The 24,521-nt window shown below is 54.7% G+C and overlaps 8 protein-coding genes across 8 annotated transcripts; 6 read left to right on the forward strand and 2 right to left on the reverse strand.

The window, feature by feature from the left end:
• Positions 1-283: 283 nt before the first annotated feature.
• PFLUO_LOCUS8734 (serine palmitoyltransferase component) lies at positions 284-1,941 on the forward strand (the record flags this gene model as incomplete). The annotated part of the gene is made up of 3 exons (XM_073786492.1): positions 284-612; positions 682-1,192; positions 1,267-1,941. The coding sequence occupies 3 exons, from the start codon at positions 284-286 to the stop codon at positions 1,939-1,941; spliced, it is 1,515 nt and encodes a 504-aa protein (XP_073642742.1).
• A 1,081-nt stretch (positions 1,942-3,022) lies between these two features.
• Positions 3,023-4,359, forward strand: PFLUO_LOCUS8735 (Cell surface mannoprotein mp65; the record flags this gene model as incomplete). The annotated part of the gene is made up of 3 exons (XM_073786493.1): positions 3,023-3,089; positions 3,138-3,289; positions 3,346-4,359. The coding sequence occupies 3 exons, from the start codon at positions 3,023-3,025 to the stop codon at positions 4,357-4,359; spliced, it is 1,233 nt and encodes a 410-aa protein (XP_073642743.1).
• A 306-nt stretch (positions 4,360-4,665) lies between these two features.
• PFLUO_LOCUS8736 (uncharacterized protein) lies at positions 4,666-6,066 on the reverse strand (the record flags this gene model as incomplete). Its single annotated transcript, XM_073786494.1, has 1 exon — positions 4,666-6,066. The coding sequence occupies one exon, from the start codon at positions 6,064-6,066 to the stop codon at positions 4,666-4,668; it is 1,401 nt and encodes a 466-aa protein (XP_073642744.1).
• Positions 6,067-6,243: 177 nt separating this feature from the next.
• On the forward strand, positions 6,244-7,942 carry PFLUO_LOCUS8737 (uncharacterized protein; the record flags this gene model as incomplete). Its single annotated transcript, XM_073786495.1, has 3 exons — positions 6,244-6,763; positions 6,828-7,647; positions 7,723-7,942. The coding sequence occupies 3 exons, from the start codon at positions 6,244-6,246 to the stop codon at positions 7,940-7,942; spliced, it is 1,560 nt and encodes a 519-aa protein (XP_073642745.1).
• A 937-nt stretch (positions 7,943-8,879) lies between these two features.
• On the reverse strand, positions 8,880-12,702 carry PFLUO_LOCUS8738 (GTPase activating factor; the record flags this gene model as incomplete). The annotated part of the gene is made up of 2 exons (XM_073786496.1): positions 8,880-9,853; positions 9,906-12,702. The coding sequence occupies 2 exons, from the start codon at positions 12,700-12,702 to the stop codon at positions 8,880-8,882; spliced, it is 3,771 nt and encodes a 1,256-aa protein (XP_073642746.1).
• A 1,909-nt stretch (positions 12,703-14,611) lies between these two features.
• Positions 14,612-17,495, forward strand: PFLUO_LOCUS8739 (autophagy protein atg9; the record flags this gene model as incomplete). The annotated part of the gene is made up of 2 exons (XM_073786497.1): positions 14,612-15,339; positions 15,410-17,495. 2 exons carry the CDS (start codon positions 14,612-14,614, stop codon positions 17,493-17,495), a joined length of 2,814 nt encoding a protein of 937 aa, XP_073642747.1.
• Positions 17,496-18,094: 599 nt separating this feature from the next.
• PFLUO_LOCUS8740 (uncharacterized protein) lies at positions 18,095-21,386 on the forward strand (the record flags this gene model as incomplete). Its single annotated transcript, XM_073786498.1, has 2 exons — positions 18,095-21,291; positions 21,347-21,386. The coding sequence occupies 2 exons, from the start codon at positions 18,095-18,097 to the stop codon at positions 21,384-21,386; spliced, it is 3,237 nt and encodes a 1,078-aa protein (XP_073642748.1).
• A 268-nt stretch (positions 21,387-21,654) lies between these two features.
• Positions 21,655-24,242, forward strand: PFLUO_LOCUS8741 (pre-rRNA processing; the record flags this gene model as incomplete). Its single annotated transcript, XM_073786500.1, has 7 exons — positions 21,655-21,700; positions 21,766-21,858; positions 21,938-22,056; positions 22,121-22,352; positions 22,421-22,521; positions 22,576-22,735; positions 22,786-24,242. 7 exons carry the CDS (start codon positions 21,655-21,657, stop codon positions 24,240-24,242), a joined length of 2,208 nt encoding a protein of 735 aa, XP_073642749.1.
• Between the last annotated feature and the right edge of the window lie 279 nt (positions 24,243-24,521).

Raw genomic sequence — 24,521 nt, forward strand, 5'->3', positions numbered from 1 at the left:
CCTACCAGAATTGAAATCGCATTGCTTCTATACATGTCAACACCGGTGTTCTTTCGTAGTGGTCCTTTTTCCCTTGTAACTAGCTGGCTATAGTAGATGCACAGTAATCTCCGATCCTGTCACGTGACGGTACACCGTTGCATCTCGATCGGAGCACCATTCCACCACCTCCTCCCGCACTCTCTGCTACTCGATTCTTCCCACACTCGACGTGCTCAACACCTGTGTGGACCGCTTCTGGAGCGTACAGTTGCGCCACACGCGCCTGAAAACCTCATCCGACATGGACCTGCACGAGACCCAGCGTCTCCTTTCCGAGTACCTGCAGGAACTCGCCAGCCTCTTCCATCGCGTTCCCGGGTCTGCCATTTTCCTCCGCTACGTGAAATCCAGCTACCAGGATGATCCAATTCGGTCAGCCGTGGAATTGTTCCTGTTCCTCTTCGCCGTCCGCTATCTGCTGGCCCCGAAATACTCCACCAAACCTGGCGTCGTGCCCTTGTCCGATGATGAGATTGACGACTTGGTGGACGACTGGGCCCCGGAACCCTTGGTCGGCGAACCAACGGCCTTAGATGAGATGGAGGTTGAGAAACGCGTGGTTATTGTGGGGTAAGCAGTTCTTTTTCTCTTTCTAACGCTCTCGTTAGAAGGAAGCGTTTGCTAACAACGGATTTGCAGCCCCGTCGGACCCAAATCCAAGCTGTCCAACGGCCGCACCGTCACCAATCTCGGGTCCTTCAATTTCTACAACTTCAACACGAACGAAGCCCTCAAGGAAAAAGCAATCCAGACTCTACGGAACTACGGCGTGGGCGCCTGCGGTCCCCGCGGTTTCTACGGTAATCAGGACGTCCATATGAAGACAGAGGCAGATGTGGCGTCGCACCTCGGCACTGCCGCGTGCATCATCTACTCCCAAGCTTTTTCGACCATCTCCAGCGTGATCCCCTCGTTCTCAAAGCGAGGTGATATCATCGTCGCCGATAAGGGGGTCAACTTTGCTATTCGGAAGGGTATCCAGATCTCACGGAGTATGGTGCGTTGGTATGAGCATAATGATATGGACGATCTGGAGCGGGTGCTCGCCAAGGTTACTAAGGAGCAGGCGCGGAAGCCTCTTACTCGGAGATTCATTATTACGGAGGGTCTTTTCGAGTCTTATGGTGATAAGGCGGATCTGCCCAAGATTGTATGTGATGTCGTGATTCTGTGGCAGTTGTTGATGGATGGATGCTGACCTTTTGATTTTTTTTTTTGGGACAGATTGAATTGAAGCTCAAGTACAAGTTCCGCCTGATTCTGGATGAGACATGGTCCTTCGGTGTCCTGGGCCGCACGGGCCGTGGCATAACGGAACATCAGAACGTTGATGCAGCCGAGGTTGATATGATCGTTGGCTCGTTGGCTGGACCTCTCGTTGCTGGCGGAGGCTTCTGTGCTGGCTCCGAGGAGATTGTTCACCACCAGCGCATTTCTGCCGCGGCGTACACGTTCTCCGCGGCACTTCCAGCCCTGCTCTCGACCACTGCCAGTGCCACCGTCAACATCCTCCAGAACAGCCCTGAGCTCATCTCGCAACTGCGGGATCTTGTCAAGGCGATGCGGGCTCAGCTGGACCCCCGGAGTGACTGGGTGTACTGCACCAGCGCTCCAGAGAACCCACTGGTTATTCTGGTCCTCAAGCCTGAGGTGGTGGCTGGCAAGAGACTGTCGGTGGAGGACCAGCAATTCTTGCTCCAAGACGTCGTTGACGAGTGCCTCGCGAATGGTATTCTCATCTCCCGTCTGAAGATGCTCGATGACGGCATCCAGCCGAAGCAGATCGTCCCTCCCGCACTGAAGGTCTGCGTGACAACCGGGCTTACCAAGAAGGAGATTGAAAAGGCCGGGACAATTGTTCGGCATGCCATTACTAAAGTCATGACCAAGAGGAAATAAACTCTTCTTTGGCCATCGATTGGCCTTTGATGACTGTTTCACGCTCTTATCTATGACCACAGCGCTCCGAACCTCCAGACCTATGCCCTAATCCTCTTCCCCCTTCAACCTGTGTATCCTTATTATTCTTTGTTGTCGATACGCGCCCCATTAGCATGCTTTGTACACAGCACTGCTCCGTTTTCTTCGTGAGCGGCTATACCTGTGCTTGGCCTTAGATTTTTTAATACTATTCTTTGCTTCCTTGGCTCAGGTCCAAGGGATGGCTATTTTTGTTCATTTCCCTGGCTTTCACTCACATGAGATATGGACGATTGAATCTTTGTCTCTTTTTCATTCAAGGCTTGCTCCCCTCCCTGTCACATACAGCGAGTGCGAATCCATATTGCGGGCAGGTCCACCTATGGGCTCATTTGCAAGAGAGAGCATTCCATGCAAGCCCTCAATCCAGAACGTGCAGTTCACACCCGTCTTCTTGGTCCTTTGCATACTTCCCCGTCTGATACTTGTCGCAGAAGAATTGCATCGCCCTGTCACCAGCATTCTATCTAATAGACTAGTTGGTCTCCTAGCGACTAGCCAGGAATGAACCATACCATCCACCTACATAACACCAGCCAACATTCCGCGGCCTTGTCCCGACACATAGTACTAACAGCTGAAACAAATCGCTTTCCCTTTCCAGCAGCGCGAACAAGGGCCATGGTGTTCTCGACGTTCAAAGGTCTCAAGGGGGAGGGGAGGGGGCACGCCTCGATCTTGGTCGGCCACCTTACTTTCATTCTACATGTCACTTGAGATCGGGATGCCCAGCTATGCTCGCGAATCGATCACCCTTGTTTACCACCAACGCTACTGTTTCACACGCAACTAGGTGGCATTTTGTGGGGCCCATGGTCAGGGAATGGGGGGGATGCAATAATCCCTGATCATATTAATGCTCGGGATCTGCATTCGAGGTTGCTTCGTCAAGGGAATGAATGACTTCACGGTCACTTCTCCCCTCTAGGATTGTGCCGGTTCTGATTCAGTTGCGGATGCTTTTTTGGAAGGGATTCAGCGATTCTCTCCCTCTGCTGCAATGAGGCGTCTCCCGCAGGCACTCGTTGCCTTGTTGCTTGCTTGGGTCGTGCGAGGCGAGTCTGATGGTAAGAGCTGCCCTTTTGTTTCTGTTTACTTGGCTAAGCTGTGTATAGCTAGTAACCAGTGCCAGGGGGTACTGCAGCACAATGCCCAGCTGAACCCCGTCCGCGAGGTGGTGGTCTGGGTAGACCAGAATGGAGACCGCATCGGCGTGGAAACGAACCATCACGCTGCGGAGACGTTGACAGCGACACAGCAAGGAAAGGTGGGTAGAGCACGGAGATACTTTTCTGAATGACTGTTGATCCTGAGCTTTTAAAGCCGGCTGCAATGGTCCCATCAGTGCCGCCAATGTCAAATCCCGACTCCGATATCCCCAAGCCACCACAGCCAACCGCGCAAGATGATACAGATACGACAGACCGCGTTGTTCATACCCATGTTGATAAGCCGTCCACAGAATTACATCAGGAAGCGCGCCAAGGACCGCCGCGTCCTCCCCTTCCCCAACACCCGCATGCGCACGCCCATCCTCGTCCTCCTCCTCAGCAGCGTCAATTCGGGATCTCCTACTCACCCTACAAGCCTGATAGAAGCTGTAAGACCCAAGAGGATGTGAACAAGGACCTCGACCGACTATCGCACTACTCATTTATCCGCATCTACGGCACAGACTGCGACCAAACGAAGACTGTAACCACCGCCGCACGACTACACCACATGCGCGTCTTCGCGGGAATCTACGATCTAACGGACTTTCCACATAGCCTGGACCCCATCATCAAAGCAGCAACCCTCCCGAACGGGAAGAAGGACTGGTCGATATTCCACACGATAGCAATCGGCAACGAGCTCGTCAACGGCGGCCTTAGTCCCCCCTCTGACGTCGTGAGCGCAGTGAAGACGGCGCGGTCGATCTTGCGGAAGCAGGGATACCGTGGCCCCGTCGTCACCGTCGACACATTCTCCGTGCTACTAGAGCACCCGGAGTTATGCATCGCGTCAGACTACTGCGCCGCGAATTGCCATGCTTTCTTCGATGCGACGCAGCATTCGTCCGAGGCGGGCGCTTATGTACTCAGGCAGATGCACAGCGTTTCGGCCGCTGCTGGTGGGAAACACACAATGATCACCGAGTCTGGTTGGCCTCATGCTGGAAGACCTAACGGTGCCGCTATCCCGTCACCTCAGAACCAGCGCGTTGCTGTCGCTAGTCTGCGGCGCAGTTTTGCGCAATGGCCTGAAGATCTGGTGCTCTTTACTGCTTTTGATGATCTTTGGAAGGACGATAATCAGTGGACTTTTGATGCGGAGAAATTTTGGGGTATTCATTAGGTAGGAAGGGGCTTGGTAAGAAGATGGGCAACAATGACCAGGGGGGAGTGAGTATGAGGTAGGGCTGGTAGTCATCGTGCTTTCTCTCCATTGATCGGTGGTGTAGATAGTTTTATTTTCTTTCAACACAGTTCCCAGAAAAGATAGTATACGTATCAATGAGCATGAGCGAGTTAGTGTTTGAATCCAACCGGAACCACAACTAAGACAGCGGGAACAGATCTATTAGAGGGATTTTGTATAGTACAGTGATGCTTAAAGATAACAATATAATACATGAATCTTATATGCAGAGGGAAGACAAGTTCACACCTTCAGCTTCTTCATCCAACCATCCCGCCCAGCGAGTTCTTGAAAAGCCTTTTGATTCTGGGGCATGTCCCACCAAGAAGCCTTGCCGGGCTTAGCCAGATCCCGCTTGCGCCGGTGGAGAATGCCGTGCAGTAGTTCGCGGGTCTTTTGGCTGGGCTTGAGACCCATGATATCCATTTCATGCAGGAGAGACACCACGGCAGGGAGATCGCTGCAGTCGTTCCAGTAGAAGGAGATCATTTCGTCGTGTAGGTCGGTGGAGGAGCCGAGGACGGCAGAGGTACGGCCCTGTGCTTTGATGGTGGATCGGAATTGACTGACCAGCGGCGATGAAGGGAAGTGGGTGTTTAGAAGGCGGAAGGCTATGAGGAGAGTTCGGGGGTACAGCGCTGCCACGACTGGTCCTGCGGGGACCGGGTCAGGGATGTCAAGAGGCCCAGACGACAAGGGATTGGGAGACGATGTCATGGTTCCGTCGTGGGACAAGGGCGAGTCGCTGTCGGCAAATGGTGTTGCCGGTGCATCGTCGCCTAGATGATCCAGCATCGTGAAAATGCGCTCTTTGCAAACATCCCAGACGCCCATGTCGCCCTTGCCCTCCTCAATGGCCAGGAAAAGAGCCGTTTCGATCTTGGTGGCCTCCCGCTTCACAACCAGCTCAATCGCGTCTTTCACCGAGAGCATGATGTCTGCATTATTGCCCGTTACTGGATCAGCGAAGCCGAGGTCACTGTACGTCAGACCATCCAGCATGGGCTCCAATTCCTCCTCCGGCAGCTCTGACGTTTCCTCAAACGATGACACTTCCTTGCCCCGCGAGCGTCGAGGCTCCGAGTCGGCTGTCTTCTTTGGTTTTGCTCCAAATTTCTTCATCAGCCGGCGGTCACTGAGGACAGACTCAAACATCACACTGAGATGTGAGAGATCACCAGGACTTTCTTCGCTTGACTTCGCCTTCTTTTGCGGCTGCTTCTTTTGGCCTGTCTCGCCCGCGCTTGGTGTAATACCAAGCTGGCCCAGCAGTTTCCCAAATGTCTCTCTTTCTTGAGTAGTCATAGCCTTCAGCGGTCTCGGTCCAGCTGACTCCTTTCGGCGTCTCGGCGTTCCAGGTGAGAGTGCAGCTGCGCGCTGGTGGATGTAGCTCTTTCGCCTTGGGGCTGAAGATTGTTCGGCAACATCTTGGCTTTGACTATCCTTGCTCTCCGAGAAATCGGTTTCCGGCTCATTGTTCTTATCGGAGGCCCCGTCGTGTGTCGAGTAAGGACGATGAAGTCGGTGACCGAGCAGCTGCTGATCCAAAGATGATAGCGGTGTCGCCAGCGTACGGGTCTGGTAGAGAAACGCAGCAGGGGAATGAACAGTGGCAGAGATCCAAATCCTGCGAGAGACGCTCATGGCGGCAAGTGCCAGGCGTTTGTTGAAGTGAAGACGACCAAGAAGCTGCAGTGATGCGAAATTGAAAAAGATGATCACATGACCACGCGCGGCACAGCCTCGCGTGTTTTGAGGCAGGCGCGACCAAACGGGGTTTACACATCCTCCTTTCCTTTGGCATAGCTACTCAACCATAACATGGAGGGTCTTTCAGACTTTGAGAAGCAGAGACTGGCGAACATCGCCGAACGCGATGCTCTGCTCAAACAATTGAACCTGGAGGCGCAGTCTTCCGGTCTCTTCACGACCCCCGGCAGAGATGGCGTCAAGGTGAAGAGGAAGCCGGCGCCAAAGCGCGTGAAGACGGAGGAGGAGACCCCCCTACCGGTGCGCAAGTCCTCGCGTATCCGGGGTCTCAAGGCCGATAGTGAAGTGGCCAAACGGAAGGCCGAAGAGGAGTACGAAGTTGCAAAGGAGGTTGAACGTGCCAAGAAGCTGCGCAGGACGGACTCATTTACAATGAGCGATATGTTCGTGGCCGGCCAGAAGCTGAGCGGTGACAGTCTCATCGGAGTGGACGTGCTCACCAAGCCAGTTGCAACGCCATACCAGAGGACTTTTTGCGCCGACGACATTTCGAAGACTACAGACAAAGACCTCAAGGCTTTGAGAGAGGAGATGAGCGGGCTAAAGCTGTGGGAGGCTTGGGATCCGCAAAGTGCGTACTGGCGTTCTACTGTCATGAGAAACTACTGTTACTGACCAGATCAACGCTGCTACAGGAATCAAAATCACACCCGAAAGAGTTTACTCCATGACATTCCACCCCGCCGAGGGGAAGCCTCTCATCTTCGCCGGGGACAAGCTGGGCCATCTAGGGATTCTGGATGCGTCACAAGAGAAGCCAATCTCTGGTGTCAAGGTCGAGGATGATGAAGACGAAGAGGACGACGACCCGGATCCCGTCTTGATGACTATCAAACCGCACACTCGAACGATCAGTTCGATGATGATCCATCCCTCAAAGCCTACACACCTCTACACGGCGAGCTACGATAGCTCGATCCGCGAGATGGATCTGAACAAGACAACATCGGTGGAAAAGTACGGCCCGAAATCAACCAAGATCGACGAGGCTCTTTCCGGCATCGACATGGCCCACGATGATCCAAACACCTTGTACTGGACCACCCTGGAAGGTGTTTTCGGGCGCTACGATACTCGCACCCCTCAGAGCGACAACACGGTGACTCTGTGGTCCCTTTCAGAGAAGAAAATCGGCGGGTTCACTCTCTACCCCTCGAACCCGCACTACCTCGCAACAGCCAGCCTAGACCGGACCATGCGGGTGTGGGATCTGCGCAACCTGTCGACGGATGAACCATCGCCCCTCGCCGTGCATGAGAACCGGTTGTCCGTGTCGCATGCAGCATTTAACGGCGCCGGCCAAATCGCAACCTCATCGTACGACGACACGCTGAAGATTTATGACCTCGGCGCCAAGGGCATTTCATCCTGGGCGCCAGGTCACACGCTTGCAGACGATTTCCGCCCAGACACCGTCGTGAAACACAACTGCCAGACCGGCCGCTGGGTAACAATGTATGTACCGTACCTATCTCCCTCTCTATCCCCTGTTGTGTTCCCACCCAGCCCTAACTTTGTGTGCGTGTCCAGTCTTCGGCCCCAATGGCAACTCAACCCGCAATCGCGCATCCAACGCTTCTGCATCGGAAATATGAACCGCTTCGTGGATATCTACAGCGCGTCCGGCGACCAGCTCGCTCAGTTGGGTGGCGAGGGCATCACCGCTGTCCCGGCCGTTGCGGTCTTCCACCGAAGCCAGAACTGGGTTGTTGGCGGCACGGCGAGCGGCAAGGTGTGTCTGTGGATGTAGGTGGTTGAACAATTGCATGTCACGCTTCTTCTTATCAGGAGGTGGCGGTCTTGCTGTGTTATCTCTCCTGGGGGGAGGAGTGTGTGGCCTCCCTCCCAACTTTTCCAGCCGTTTGAGATACGCTGATTCTCACCTGGTATGTGACTTGTTGAATTGACTTAAGGAGAGGGCAGCCTCATGTGTCCTAAACTGGTCTCTCTCGCCTGGTTGGGCTTTCTTATGTTTGGTTTAGGGGTTGGCGTTGCTTGAGATCCATTTACCACGGAATATGGCCGGCTTTTCCTGTCTTTATTTCACCATATTTTGTGACAACAGTGTACAGTGAACGAGGAGAATTGTAGCTCCGCTACTTTACTGTCTCAAAGAAAATTGTTTTCGACGAGGGACCCTAATCCATTCCATCTATCCAAGAGAAGCGTAGATAAAAAAGGGAACATTATTTACAACCTACAACCACTCACAACGTCTCACCGACGCAGTCACCGGAGGCCAAGCAGATGAGATATAGGGCACAAGCAAAAAGAGGAGAGAAGCCAACTCAGTTTTGTTCCTTACAAGATTCTAATCCGTTTAGTTCATATTGAATTTTTGGACTTTTAGATTTTGTTTCCTAGCCTAGCGGGAAATGTAGAAGGAAAAGAGAAACGGGCGAAAACCATGACGCAGGTACAAGAGCAGGAACAAAAGAAGGGAATGGGAGAAGGGTATCAACACCGTGACACATGCTTTCACACAAAGAAAAGAAAGGAAAAATAATCAAAGACGAACTTGAACAACGGTCAGATATGATGGTATGATAGGAAGGATTCGGTGGGATGAAATTGTAGAGAGCATATACGTTCAACTCATGGACACATTGGATAGAGGAGAAGAGAAGAGGAGAGAAGGAAAGGGACAGGAGATGTTCCAAGGCCAAGATGACGAAGGGGAAAAAAAATCAGAATTCATTGCGCAGATCCTCATGCGAATGCTGAGACTGATCTCGTTCCTTGGCCTTGCGTCTTGACGGGGCAGGCACAAAGTCAAAGAAGCGATGCTTGGCTGACGACGTCTCTTTCGTCACGCTGGATCTGCGGTGCTTGGAGCCCTCATGATACTCTAGGGAGTACGTCGATGAATTCTTGGAGCTGCCCGTGGAATCGCGCGCATCGAGTCGCGAGATGGCGAAGGGCATACGGTTTTGGTCCCAGGTTGCGGACGATGAGCTTGGAGGTGTGTCCTCTTCTGCGTAATCGGTTGATCGACGGGGCATTGCAGGTCGAGTAGCGAAGTAGCTGGTTGAGTTGCGATGACCACTTCCCGATACAGAGGCCGACCCGGAAACTACTGATCCGGCGACTGCGGCTTCTGTGGGTGGGGTGGTTGGCTTGCTGTTTGATTCATCGTAAAATGTGGCTGCGCGCTCCATGGAATCCACGAGCTCTTCCCACTTGATCTCGAGGGTTCCGCTTGGACGCTCGGCTTGCTCGGCCTGGCTCAGGCACTCCTTCGTGCGTTGTTGTAGTTCCATGGCCATTTCGTGGAACTTGTGAAGAGTGGAATCCACCTCTTCGAGCTCAGGAATCCTGTTTGGGACCACTTCAAGCCAGACCCGGGTCAAGTTTGCGAAGCTTCGGGCATGGTCGATTAGGAAAGGAAGACTGGGAAACCCCTCGCGAGAAGTGGGCGGCAAGCGTCCCAGGATCTGAATGGGAGTGGTGTAAGACGGCGTGACCATAGGAGTGGGCCGATCCGCGGGAATGGCGCAGATCTGATCGACGAAATGCTTGAACTCGGAGCGACAGCCAGCCAAGAACTTGTTCATGGGCTCCATCCACGGTTCTTTATTGCCGAATGTAGTCATATTGGCCAATCCTTGCAAGGCCTTGGCGACCAGGGTAAGGGAACGTTGGGCACGAGGACGGGGGTGGTCTGTAAACGATTCTTAGTGCATGGATTGAATTAACAAGCCCGTTATGCATACCTTTGAGAAGCCCGAATAGTTTTGGGTTGAGAATAGCCGGACAGAAGAACCGTAGAAAGAGGAAACCAGAGACACTGCTGTAAGTGACCGTTCGCAGGAAGTCACCGTAACGATCCTCTGCGCATGCCCTCACATGTCGGAAGATGAGTCTCAGCTCCGGAGGGCACCGAGATGTAGAGGCCGCGATGGATTTCCAAACGCTTGTGGTGAGCGCTATCAGGTTTCGCCAGTTGCGGTCAAGATCCTCGCTGCGAGGCACTCGGGCCGGGTCGACTTCGCACTCCGGGTCACTTTCGTCAATATCGCGCAGCCGCTCTCCAATCGTCTCTTCTAGATACTCCTTGCCTAGTCGCCGCATGTGCAGATCCAATGCCTTGGTCAGAAGCGAGTTTCCGCGGAAAAGAAGATTGGCCTCGACGGTGGCCGTTCTCCCCATATCTCTCACCAGGACCTCGCGGTCCGAGCTGCCCTCCCGAGAGTCGTTGGAGTGTATTCTTGTCGTATACCTCAGTCGGCTGGCGGTGGAGTCCTTCTGAACACCATCGATCTCATCTTCGATCAATGCCGAAATCCATTCCACCGTCCGTCCGGAAACCTGGAAGACGTTCAAGAGCATCTCGGAGAGTTGGTTGAGCTCCTGTGACATCATCTGTGCCATGTTGATGGTGAGACCATTCGTGAAAGCATGCAGCAACTCGGACATCGGGGCGTATTCGCTGGACATCAGAACAACCGTCTCCTCAACCCGGGCCTTCATGAACATTTCTCCCACGGCCTGATCACGGTCATCCAGAATTGGCCACCACTTCTCGGTGTCCACACCGGCCTCCAAGTCCTCCAGTCGTAGGTCGACCCTTCCAAACGTGGTGTCGTTGGTGGAAATCTCAATGTCATCCAAGCGTACCGCATTAACTTCCTGACTGGATGAGTAGGAACCATGTGCGATGAGATTCCAGTCTTTTTGTGTTGGGTTGAGAGTCTTGACCAAAATCGAAGCCTGGGATAACACAGGTGGCAGATCATTGAATAGAAAATCTTCTCGCCAGAAGGGGTTCATCGTGCGATGTTTGACAGCGGTCTTGGCTCTGATTTCTCCATCGAGAAGAACCTCTGTATAATAGTCGTTGATCACAGAGGCTGGAGGGGGATGGCTGTGAGACCGCGACTGCTTCCGACTCCGGGGAGGGTCATCCTCTTGAGACCGAAACAACTTCGCTTCCGTAAGTCTCAAGGTAAGAATCCTCTCGATTCGGAACATATCTGCAGGCGGCGGCTTTTCGGAAGTCTCGGCTTCTGGTGTCTTTTCTGGGTCTTCCTCGACTGGGGCCGGTGATTCTGGGCCATAGAGCTCGGGGATCGTGAACGCACGCAGAAGCACAAACCAGACCTCGAAAAGGACACGACTCTCTAGAGCGAGGTATATCGGACGCATTGATGGATCGGGCACGGGATGGGCAGCGTATTGAGGATACATCGCAATGCAGAATTCATCGTCGAGGACCGACGCGTCCAGCTGCTGGATGGCACAGCGCGACAATTGCGACAGATGAATGCATGCCACAAGAGAGACATCCGACTCGGTGAACAGTTTGAAATAACCGTTTTCTTGCAGCGTGCAGCTGACCTTCTGCCATGAGTGGGACAGTGCTCTTTGCTGCCGATAGGTGGACACGCGCCGCAGATTTGCCTGTCGTGCTCCGGAGGCGGAGGGTTTGTCCCACAGGAGCATCTTGCCGACCTTGATGATGGCCGCCTCCTTGTTCACAGAGCTCTCCGAGTTACGACGACGCTCGGGCACACGACGGTCCCCGATGTGGACCGCTTGGGGCTTGGTCATCTTGTTCTGAACACCCTTGGGCCGGATGGGCTGCCAGCAAAGTAGAGCAGCAAGCCAGGAGTCGAATGTCTCACTGATATGGGGTCGTAATTGAATTCCGAGTCCCGAGGTGAAGGTGTGGACGCTCAGGTAGGTAGTCTGAAGTTCGGGATCAAATAACGTTCGCACCTTGCAACCACGAAGATCGGGAATTAGTGTCTTTGCCAAAGCTGGCTCCCCCTTGGCCTGATAGATCAAGCTTCCGGTAGCGACGTTGATGGCACAGTATCCAGAAGTCCAGGAGCTCGTCGAGGTTATCCGAAAGGAGAGGATTCCATGCATCCTTCCACACGTAGTCTTCATGAGCTTGAGGATTTTCGCGGCGTCGGCACTTGAGAGGGGGGAGGAGAAGGCAGCGTGATTGTGTGCCACGCTGGTTGCGGGAGATTTGCTCAGTCGCTGCCGCATGGCAGTCTCGTAGCTTGACGCCTGGATCGACGGGAAACCGATGGATGAATCCTCCGGTGTCTTTGGCTGAGAAGAACCGGCCGTATTGACCGATCCGATTCGCGCCCGGGGTTTGAACGTGTTGGGAGAGATGTCGCTCCGTTGTTCCTCCAAATTGGTCGTTCGCGACCGAGCGCGCTGGTTCTTGCCTGGCCCCGGGATATCCTCTTCGCTCTGCATGTTGTAGTAGTTATTGACGGCTCTCGACCGGATCGTGCTGCGTGGTGAGGGTGCACCGCTGCCCGTGAAGTACTCCGCGTCGGATACGGGGGAATGGCTGCCCGGATCGGAGCTTGGCGCTTCGGGTGTGACGGTTCGAATGCTGGCTTCTCGAAAGCTATCGGGGTAGACTCTGCCGTGTCGATCCCTCGAGGATGACTTTTTGCTGGGTCGCCGTTCTATGGGGCGGCTATATGCTCCTTGATGCATGGAGCTCCGCTTGAATCCGCCTTGTTTCTCCTTCTCTGGCTCCATTCTTCCACGGGCGAAGACTCCTCAAACGGCGATGCAAGAATGAGAAGACAACGTGGTCAAGCATGAAAGGGGGGCCAGTCAACCAAGAGAAAGGCAAGGAAGGACGCTCGCAAAGTACACCCAACACAACCTCCCTCAAAACAGTTGGTGGGATGATGGATGTACCCTCTGAGAACCGGTGTGTGCTGCGCTGATATATTTCAACAATTGAGAGTCGCTTTGGTCTAAAAGGCGGCTAGGAGTACGCATGGAGTCGGGAGAAAAGATGGGGATTGGGGTCGCACATTCGGTCGCGGGGCGGGGAAGCGAGGGGCGAGAGGGACAAGGGTGATGCCGGTCACCGTTTCGTTCGTGCGGGAGATGCAGGAGCTAGCGGTGAGAGTCCAATCCGTCGGCTAGCCGATAGCGCTGATGCCGCTGGACGTGGTGAGAGTCAGTAGGTGTCCGAGGGAGCACGCTCAGGAGGGCAGGGTGATATCATTATTGGTTGGGGGTGGATGGATGGATGGATGTTGGGCAGAAGGAGGGGGAAGAGGGTAAGAGAGGAGGGAGACGACAACAAACGCACCTTCATCAGTCTCTTTTGAAATTGGGGGTGGAGTTGATTATGGGGGAGAAGACGTTGTTTGTGTGCTGGGTATGTGTGTTTTGCAGATCCCCCGGTAAGTGATGCCCCTCCTCAGACCCGGATTCGGGGGGTGTGGACGAGGCGAGCTAGTGTGAGAATGGGAAGAGGCGAGTGGGAAAGTGGTTGGGAACAAGTTGGCCCGGCGATGTTGCGAGACCGAAGTGAAGAGGGGGGAGCGACTGAGTTGAGTGGAAGAAGAGGAAAGATGAAGAGGAGGGGGAAGTGGATTAAGCATTCACTCCTACTACTTCCACCACCACTACTGGATCATTTGCACAATCATAAATAGTTCAACACATGCAGCGAACTAGCTCCCTAACTAAATGACGATGCGCAGGGATCAGGGCATATTATTAGCAACATCTAGCCCGATCATGTTCCCTTCGTCCCCCTCCCTACTATGTGGTCGGGAAGTGTAGCTCCCCAACGGCAAAGCGCAAGTTAGCCTGGCTGTAAGGTACAAAGGACCCGACGCGCAGGGAGAACCTCCCTTCATGCTGCCTGTACCGAAACTGCCGACGCCAATCGGCCGGCGTGGCACCCTAAAACTGACGGACTGGACTGACTCTGCAGACCACACCGCGCTATGATACCTCCCCAGCCGTTAGTCGTCGCTAGCGGCAGGATCGGCTCGCGGTCCCCCTTTTTGGACTAGAAGAAATCATCCTCATCACCATCACCATCACCATCATTCTAATATCCGACCAGTCTGTCCATGGTGCAACTGGCGTGAATCCGTCTGCCCCGGGGGGGTGGAGCTAGTTCGGAGTCATGGAGAACGGACGCCACTGAATCATGCTGCCCGCCCGGTCGCGCTCCGTCTAGGCCATGATTAGCATTGTCGATCGGACCCTCTTTTTGCCCGACAGCGCGCTAGACGAGAGACTCAGGAGGATGATGAGCATAAGCCGGAGGGATGTATCTATATCTGGCATCCTAGACCGAGCTCAGGAATACTCATATCAGGAAAAAAGGATGCATGAATCATGAATCAGTAGTGGATCGTGACGATCACCACTTACGGGGAGGCGGTCAGTTCGGCTGACTAAGGTCCCTTGGAACGCCTCAGGCACATGTTTAGTTATGTCATGGACGTCAATCACAAGGTCCATACACTCCGGTCACCTGGCGTTCTCACCCACCACCCTTCCTGACTTGTATCTGCTGGAGACCTTCAACTCTGCTCCTGTACCATCCCTCTCGCATGGCCCTTGACTATCCATTCCACCGCTTCGGCTGACCAGCCGCTGCGATGAGTACTGCCTCGAACGACAACTCAAGATGATGTCCTCCAATGTACTCTCCCGCTTCTTGCCTCCGACGGGTTCGCCCTCAGTCTACGAGACTATCCGCGAGCACGATGCCGGCTCGGACTCGTCCGATGTCGAAGAGCGCGCAGGGATGGTCGATCAGCATGATCATTTCAGTGACGGGGAGCTGGAAGATGCGTTGGCCGATGCGAGGGACAGCGAGATCGCCAGTCCCAACGATGCTCTGCTCGGCCAACAGCGCTCGCGCAAAGGCAAAGCACCCGAAGAGAGCCATACATCGCCCTCTCGATCACGCTGGCGCAAGCCGTCCCGTCCTCGCTGGATGACGCGTGAATCATCGACCGGATACGAGCTGGACGAGCAGGATGAGGATGTCCCCCAGTCTCTGCTGGTGGAAGGACCCCTTGACGAGGACCAGCAGTTGAACCTTCCTCCGCCTCCATCCCATGATCTCTCCGACGCCTCCACATCTCCAAATCCGAGACCATCACCGCAACCCGGCCGGCCACCCTGGGAAACACGAGGGCCTCGTCAACCACCCGATCTCGAAAGTAGTCGTCCCCCAGGGAGATGGTCTACCGCGCAACACCCGAGCCTGGCCAATGTCGACCCCAAAGAGAAGGCAATGTGGCGGTGGGCCAATGTCGAGGATCTGGACAATTTTATCAAGGACGTCTACATTTACTTTTTGGGAAATGGAATCTGGTCCATCTTCCTGGGCCGAGCCCTCAATCTTTTGTATGTTTCCTTTGTTTTTTTTTTTTTTTTTTCCATCGGAGGATCGGGATGACTGACAGCAAAATCTTAGGACCTTTGCTTTTGTAGTAGGCTTCACGACATTTCTCTCTAACTGTATCGACTACCACAACGTCCGAGGGAGCAAAACCTTGAACGATATCCTCGTGCCGAGATGTACCGCCAAGATGTCCGGGACGTCCACGTTCCTATTGTGGCTGTTCAGTTTCTTCTGGGTTGGAAAGACCTTCCAGTACCTCCTGGATATTCGTCGGTTGAAGCACATGCACGACTTTTACTTTTATCTTCTCGGGATTTCCGATGCGGAAATTCAGACCATCTCATGGCAGGAAGTGGTCAGCCGCTTGATGACGCTGAGAGACGCCAACCCGGCCACCGCGGGTGCGGTCTCTGCGAAACACCGAAGATTCTTGGGGAGCCAGTCGAAGCAACGAATGGATGCCCATGATATTGCCAACCGTCTGATGCGCAAGGAAAACTACATGATCGCCTTGGTCAATAAGAATATCTTGGATCTCACATTGCCAATCCCATTTCTCAAGAACCGACAGTTATTCTCCCGAACTTTGGAGTGGAATCTCAACCTGTGCATCATGGACTATGTGTTCAACGAGCAAGGCCAGGTGCGGACACTGTTTCTCAAAGATACCCACCGACGAGCATTGAGCGACGGACTCCGACGACGCTTTATTTTCGCTGGCATCATGAATATCTTCATGGCGCCCTTTATCGTTATCTACTTCATGATGCACTACTTTTTCCGATATTTCAACGAGTTCAAGAAGAACCCAGCCGAAATCGGCTCGCGCCAATACACGCCACTGGCAGAGTGGAAGTTTCGCGAGTTCAACGAGCTGTGGCATCTATTCGAGCGGCGGATCAACATGTCATATCCGTTCGCCAGCCGCTACGTGGATCAATTTCCCAAGGATAAAACGGTTCAGGTTGCGCGCTTCGTTGCCTTTATTACTGGTGCATTGGCTTCGGTGCTTGCACTCGCCTCGATTGTGGACCCGGAACTATTCCTTGGGTTCGAAATCTCTCCTGACCGGACCGTCCTCTTCTACCTTGGTATCTTTGGTTCTATCTGGGCTTTTGCCCGGGGATTGGCCCCCGAAGAAACCGACGTGTTTGATCCCGAGTTTGCACTCCTAGAACTGATCGACTTTACACATTACTTCCCATCGAGCTGGAAGGGTCGCCTGCACAGCGATGACGTGCGTAAGGACTTTGCCGAGTTATATCAAGTGAAGATTGTCATCTTCTTAGAAGAGATTCTGAGCATGATCTTTACGCCGTTCGTGCTGTGGTTCAGCCTGCCTAAATGCAGCGACCGCCTGATTGACTTCTTCCGAGAATTCACTGTGCACGTCGATGGGGTGGGGTATCTCTGTTCGTTTGCCGTCTTCGACTTCAAGAAGGGCACGAATGTGATGTCGCAGGGTCGGCGCGACTTCGGTAAAGAAGACCTGCGTGCAGACTATTTTTCGACCAAGGATGGCAAGATGCTCGCTTCCTACTATGGCTTCATGGATCACTACGGCACCAACCATCCACCCTCCGCTGCTCGGCGAGTTTTCCATCCGCCGCCCACGCTCCCTGCCCTCGGATCACCTTCGGTCGCCGAGATGGGCGGCATTCCAGATCGATTCGAGCGACCGTTGGCAGGCGGTCCCTTTGGTCCGCAGTCGATCGTCGGCGCCTCGAGACTGCGGCCGACAGCGACGACAGGCGACCATCGTTCCCCCGCACCCTCTCTGCTCCTAGATCCACACCACCAGCCATCAGCCTCTGGATTCCGCCCCGCGGGCCGTTCTGCGCCCTACCAGCGCTCTCGCCTGGCACGATCGCGACATCTCATGGCAGGTCCTATTGAAGATGACGGGACGCCCTCATCACCAGAAGCACACGATTCCGGCACGCGACCGGCAGCCGCTGCAGTGGGAGCTTCCAGCGGCGGGGTCGGGACCGACGAGAGTAACCTGGGGGATTCGTGGCGCATGAATCCTCTTGGCAAGGAGGGAGATGACGAAGGCGAGAACATTGACACCCTGGCTGGCGGCGCGGGCGTGCTGGGTCTGATCCAGCAGTTCCAGAAAGCTAATAACGACGGCCGACGGACGGCGGTGGGAATATAGATAGATAGACGTGTCTTTTGGTTCCGTCCGCTGTGTTACGGTGGGACCGGAGCGGTGTTTGGCCCCGTGAACGTACGACCTTGAAGGGGTTAGGGCAGACGCCACCGGCTGCAGGGTCTGGTTGAACTTGTCGTACTCGGATCAGGGCCTCGATGGTGCCTTCTAAATGATCGGATCGCCGCAGCCTGGCTGATCGTCGCTGATCGGGTGCCTTGCAACCATCACGATCGGTTCTCTCCACTGAATCCACCGTCCTGTGAAAGAATCGTCCTCGTTCATAGTTCACGAATAGTTCACGTAGTTAATGAACCACCCACATGACTAACCCCGTCTCCACCGCCCGCGCTGGGCAGCGACACCGCTCCTAGCGCAGCTCTGTCTTGGCCCCGACGGTCTGGGGCGATTCTCTGCGAGGAGGGCACACGTCTTGACCTAATAATAACTTACCGATCTGCTCTCCTGTCCTTTCATCATCCTCATTCCATCAATCCTTCCTACCTCTATCCTTTCGTTTTATCTCCACCCTCTTTCTATCCTTCTTTCGTTCCTCCATACGACCCCGTCCCTCAGCCTTACCCCCTGACGGGGTGCCCTCCGCTATGTTCCGCGCGCGCCGCTACCGAGTCCTCCTGGTCTTCGCCGCGGCCTTTGTCCTCGCCTTCTTGCATTTTGCAAGGTCGCGCGAATGGCCCGAGACTTCTTCGGCGCAAGGCGTGCCGGCGGTTGTCGACAACAGTATCCTTTACGTGCCGCCGACCTCGAATTCGGGCCCTGCGAATGCGGCTGATGATGAGCGGGTGTCTTCTCCGAATGAGAAAACGGGAGCGTCGACGGGGGGCTCAACAAGTGGTTCTTCAAGCGGTTCCACTTTTGGCTCAACCGGTGGTTCTACTGGCGGATCGACCGGGGGCTCGACCGGGGGCTCTACAGGAGGTTCTACTTATGGCTCAACCGGCGGCTCAACGACGCAGGACTCGACGCTGGACGCCGAGCCTGCTCCTAAGCAGCCGGGCCTGACGTCTGGAGGGGGTTCAACATCAAACGGCGGTACATCTGGGACGTCGGACAAATCGTCAAGTTCGGATAGCAGCTCATTGGCCGCAGAGAAGGCACCTGGATTTGGTGACAAGCTGCCATCTTCGTCGTCCTCGTCCTCATCCTCCTTGGCAGGGACAGGAATTGGGAGCAACGCGCTGGACGAGGAAATCGACAACGGCGGTACCGGCAGAAAGGAGGTGACCATCAAACCGGGCAAGGGACTGCCCAAATCACAATGGCAGTCCTTCCCAGAGAACTACCCCGTCTCCGCGAGCCAGTTCATCAAGCTGCCGAAAGATATTCCCAAGAAGCTGCCCAAACTGCAGGCCTCGTTCAAGGACGAGTCCAGTTCCGACCAGCAGGAGCGCCTGCAGCAGCTCAGCTCCATCAGAGATGCCTTCCATCATGCCTGGAGCGGATACAAAAAGGTGGCTATGCACCATGACGAGGTCGGGCCCCTGTCAGAAACGATTCACGATCCATTTAATGGATGGGGCGCGACGATGGTCGACTCGTTGGATACGCTGTGGATTATGGATATGAAAGACGAGTTCGCCGAGGCGGTGGATGCTGTGAAGTGGATTGATTTCACCCGGTCTCCGAGAGACGATATCCCCGTTTTTGAGACCGTCATTCGATATCTGGGTGGCTTGCTGGGCGCCTACGATATCTCAGGCCAGCATTACGAGATCCTTCTCGACAAGGCCAAGGAGCTTGCAGAGATTCTTATTGGTGCGTTCGACACGCCGAATCGCATGCCTGTTCTCTATTACCGCTGGGCTCCGGAGCATGTCTCCAAGCGCCATCGGGCCAATGCCCACGCTGTTCTCGCTGAGATTGGATCGCTGTCGCTCGAGTTTACTCGCTTGGCGCAACTTACCAGGGAGGACAGGTATTATGATGCGATTGCACGGATCACCAATGAGCTGGAGAAGATCCAGGACTCCACTACTATTCCCGGCCTGTGGCCCCAGCATCTCAATGCACAAGGGTGTGCCAACTATAAGACTTCAATTTCTTCCAGCAACGTCGGTTCCGCCCTCGGCCAGTCGAACGACCAGTCCTCCTCTTCTCAGTCAAAGAGTAGCAGCAATTTCGGCTCCAGCAGTTCCGGCTCTGGCAACGTGGGCTCCTCCAGCAACTCCGGTAGCAACTTGGGATCCAGCAACTCTGGCTCTAGCTACTCCGGCTCCAGCAATTCTGGCTCTGGCTACTCTGGTAGCAACATGGGATCTAGCAACTCTGATTCTAGCTATTCCGGCTCCGGCAGTTCTGGCTCTGGCAACATGGGCTCTTCCAGCAACTATGGCTCCGGCAACGTGGGCTCTTCCAGCAACTCCGGTAGCAACTTGGGATCCAGCAACTCTGGCTCCAGCAACTCTGGCTCCAGCAACTCTGGTTCTAGCTACTCCGGCTCCAGCAATTCTGGCTCTGGCTACTCTGGTAGCAACGCGGGATCCGGCAAATCTGGCTCCATCTACTCTCGAGATGTCCTGATCGAAGATGCTGAACGGGCCGTCGGTGTCAATGCTGCCAATACCCTCACCGATCCCAAGGTTGACACAAAAGCCGCGACCAGCCAAACCCAATCGTCTGAGGATGAATGCAAGGACGGATTGCTCATGCCGCAAACCACGCGCGATAACAGCTACGGTCTGGGAGGGGCGTACGACTCGACCTACGAATACCTGCCCAAGGAGTTCTTGTTGTTGGGCGGCGTGAACACGCAGTACGAGAAAATGTATAAGAAGGCGATGAGCGCCGCCCGGAACTATTTGCTCTTTAAGCCGATGGTCAAGGACGAGCGTGACCTCCGCTTCTTTGCCTCCACTCTCGGCCTGGACCCCACGAAGAAAGCGACCCCTCGTTCAGCAGATCTCGTCTATGACGGCAGTCACTTGTCCTGCTTTGCTGGCGGCATGATGGCTCTCGGTGCCAAAGCCTTCGAAATCCAGGGCGACCTGGAGCTCGCGGGTAAACTGACCGACGGTTGCGTATGGGCGTACGAATCGACCAAGACGGGGATCATGCCTGAGCAGTTCCGCCTGCTGCCCTGTGAGAAGGATGTGGCTTGCACATGGGACGAGAGCCGCTTCCAGTCGGGCGTGCAAAAGTGGGGGACTACTCAGGACTCGCACGCGCAGGCGCAGTTCCGTAGCGCGGAGAGCGAATACGGACAGCGTGTGAAAATGAACGAGGAGAGTGGTGTGGAGCGTACTGGAGACGGCGGCATGGCCGTCCCCATGCCCATGCCAGGATCGGTGAATCCCCACGATGAGGTGTACAAGCGCGACGTGTTCGCAACGGGCCGACAAAACCCCTCCGAGAGTCACGATATTGACCCGTCTCTCGATGACCGAGATACGCTTCGCGACACCTCCCGCGACAAAACCCCCGACAGCAGTCGCAACCCACAAGTCGTCTCCTCACAAGCGCAGGCCGAGAACGACCGCCGGCCAGCGGGCATGCTACGGGTCTCGTCGCCGCAGTACTTCCTGCGTCCCGAGGCGATCGAGTCTGTGTTCATCATGTACCGCACGACCGGTGACGACTACTGGCGCCGCAAGGGCTGGAAGATGTTCGAGGCGATCCAGAGGTCTACGCGGACGGACTTGGCCAACGCGGCTATCAACGACGTCACGTCCGAGGAGCCCGTGCTCAAGGATACGATGGAGTCGTTCTGGCTGGCTGAGACGTTGAAGTATTTCTATCTGCTCTTTAGCGATCCGAGTGTTGTGGATCTGGACCAATATGTTCTGTAAGTTCGGCCTTTTTCTCCATGTTTTTCCGTCCTATACTAACTGTGATTGCAGGAACACCGAGGCGCATCCCTTCCAGCGCCCGATCTCGTAATCTTTCTTTAATCTGTTTTTCTTTGATTTATATATATGTCATGTACTGCATAGTCATACCAGGGAATCGCAATGTATATTTTGTTCCATATTCCGTGTTTGTAGTGTAGGTCCATTCTTCCCCGCCTTCACCTCTCTCCTCTTCTTCCTCCACTCTCCACTCCGACAACCACCTTCACGCCTCTAAACTCTCCCTCAACCGGGCCGCCAGGACGGGATGACTGCTCGCACCTGCCACGTCCTCAGTCGCAGATCGAGCCCGGCGGGAAATGGAATCTGAGGTCCCACTGGAGACCGAGCAGCAGTTCTGGGATGGTGAGTCTGCCTTGTCCACACCACCCGTCGCTGGAACCGCTCTCACTCAATTGACCAACTTCCAGAACTCCAAGCGATAGTCTCCAAACCATGCGCCACAGAAGATCTTATTGATGATGCTCTGCGCGCGTATCTGGGTCTTACGACGCAGTACAAAGGTACGTCACCCCCCTCTCTTCCCTTGTCTTTTGCCCGCAGGTGGGATTGCACAGGGACTGACTCGAAGACCGCGCGAAGATGAATACCTGAGCTCAGAGTATAATATCTCGCGCTGCTCCTACAAGCTGTTCTCATCGAGCATCTTCGCCGCGCACGCCGATTATGTCCGTCGCCAGATTATCTACGGCCTCCTACAGGTAAACCCGCCCTCCTGCATTCAGTCACAAATGACTCTCACTCACTCGTGTTGCTCTGATATAGGAAGACGACTCGAATATCCTACACCTAATTGCGTCATTCCTTCTCTTCGACGGTCGACAAAATGAACTGGCTTTCCAGATGATGAACGAGGAGGGCGTGTTCGCACGTCTCCTCGAGCTGATCCAGGCGCTGCGCAGGGATGAGATGGACGGTGGAGCGGGTCTTCACCGGCTGCTAATGGATTTGTTGTATGAGATGTCGAGGATTCAGAGAGTGAAGATTGAGGATTTGGGTGGGTTTCCCAAATGGCATCGGTGTGGTTGGAGAAATGTGAGGTTGACACACTCTTTGGGGGAGCAGTTCTCGTGGACGACGACTTTATTCGGTGTTTGTTTGATCTCATCGAGAATCTTTCATACGACGTTTCCGACCCGTATCATTATCCTGTTATCCGGGTTCTGGTGAGTCATTCCATTAGCCGGAGAACGGTGAATTAGACTGATAGTTTGCGGCAGTTGGTCCTGAATGAGCAGTTCATGATCTCGGCGCATAATCCGGCGGACAATGAGCAGTCCTCGAATCAGCTGACCAACAAGGTGATCAAGATTCTCTCCGTGTATGGCGGGATGTACAAGACTTTTGGGGAGAATATCATTCTCTTGATCAACCGAGAAGGTATGTCCGTCTGGTCAAGTCAAGAGCTGAATACTAAGTAATGCACACAGCGGAGACGTCTCTGCAGCTGCTCACGTTGAAGCTTCTTTACCTCATTTTCACCACTCCCAACACCTACGAATACTTCTTCACCAATGACCTTCACGTCCTGGTCGACATTCTAATCCGGAACCTCCTTGATCTGCCCGAGGAGGCCGCTGCGCTGCGACATACCTACCTGCGCGTTCTGTACCCGCTCCTGGCGCATACACAGTTGCGCCAACCACCGCATTACAAGCGCGAGGAACTCCGAAGACTGCTGAGCATTCTCGCCCGCAGCCAGAACTCCTACGGTAACGAAGCTGAACACGAGAAGATTCTCCACTTTGAAGATGTCGATGATACCACCCGGCGACTCGTTTCTCGATGTGCAACGGTCGAATGGCTTCGCAACGTGGAGTCGCCTGACAATACTCAGGAGCCCCTCGGCCAACCAACTACAATCGATGCAGTGCTTGACGAGACCGTCCGGGCTGCTGAGACCGAGACGCCAACTGATCTCGGCGAGTCGCTGGAAGTAGCCCGGACGCTCTCGCGCACAAGCACCATCGCTAGTTCACCTGACACAGCCTCCCCAACACGGATGGACTCGCGAGGTTCATCCACGGCTTCAGGGCACGAACGCAAACTCAGCGTCGTGCAGCGCCTCGGTATGAACCTCGAGCCCGCAACTCTATCCTCGTTAAGTGTGCAAGCCGTAGCAACGCATCGCGAGAAACCAGGTATTATCACACCTAGTCGCAAAGACGCAGCCCGCGCAGCCACGGATGCAAGTGTCCCCATTATCCGCGCCCCCAAAATCAAGCCAGAGCCACCCAAGTCCCGCCGGTGGCGCGGCCGTCGCCTCGCCGTTGATGACGACGAGCAGGAGCCTCACTCTACCGGGACAAGCAGCGACCGCAACACGATCCCCGAGGGAGTGGAGGTTAGTCCCACGACTACGCTCGCACCAACGACCCCATCCTCATCCTCTCAACCCGGCCTGCGGCGCAACTCAACTACAACATCGAATCTCGTCCCTCCCGTCTCCGAACGCGCTCAGCGTTCTGCGTCGAACCCTCCACCCGCTGTCCCCCCGCCCCGTCGATCTGCCCAACATACCCCGTCACCAAGCCATCACCGTCCCGCACCGCCTCCACCTAAGACCCGGCGCGCCGGACGAGCGAAGACGCTGACTGTGCCCGCGGACTCGGGTGAGGGTAGTGTGCGCAGCGCTAGTGTTCCGAATGAGCTGCACGCCGTAGCTTCTGCCTCTGTGGATGCTGCTTCCAAACAAGGTACTGGCACTGGACAGTCCCTGGAAAGAGAGGGCAGTGTATCTTCGGATCCATTCCAGCCTACGTCGCCGACGTTGTTGATATCACCGGCTGAGAATAGTGCGGATCACGCGCAGAGTCAAGACAGCGTTGCTGATGGTGCAGCGCCTTTGAGCGTTGAGGAAGCGGTGCAGAAAGTATCACTGCAGTGAGATAGGCCATTCGTGACTTGCTCAAGTGATGCAGGGCTGAGAATCCTGAATGGCTATGATATATATTTCCCCAATGGGGAAGGGGAAGGTTGCACTCCGGGCTAACTAACTAATGTCTGGGAAGAGAAGCAGAGCATCAAGCGTGGCCTCTGGTTCGTGATTGAATTATTTTGAGCTTAGCGTGAGCACTGTTTAATGTATACATTCCATGTCTTGACTTATAAAGTAAGAAAAGTAAATTGAGTAGTGGAACTCTAGTATACACAACATCACATATCC

Source organism: Penicillium psychrofluorescens (assembly GCF_964197705.1).
Source record: "Penicillium psychrofluorescens genome assembly, chromosome: 6".
NCBI classification, from domain to species: Eukaryota; Fungi; Ascomycota; class Eurotiomycetes; order Eurotiales; family Aspergillaceae; genus Penicillium; species Penicillium psychrofluorescens.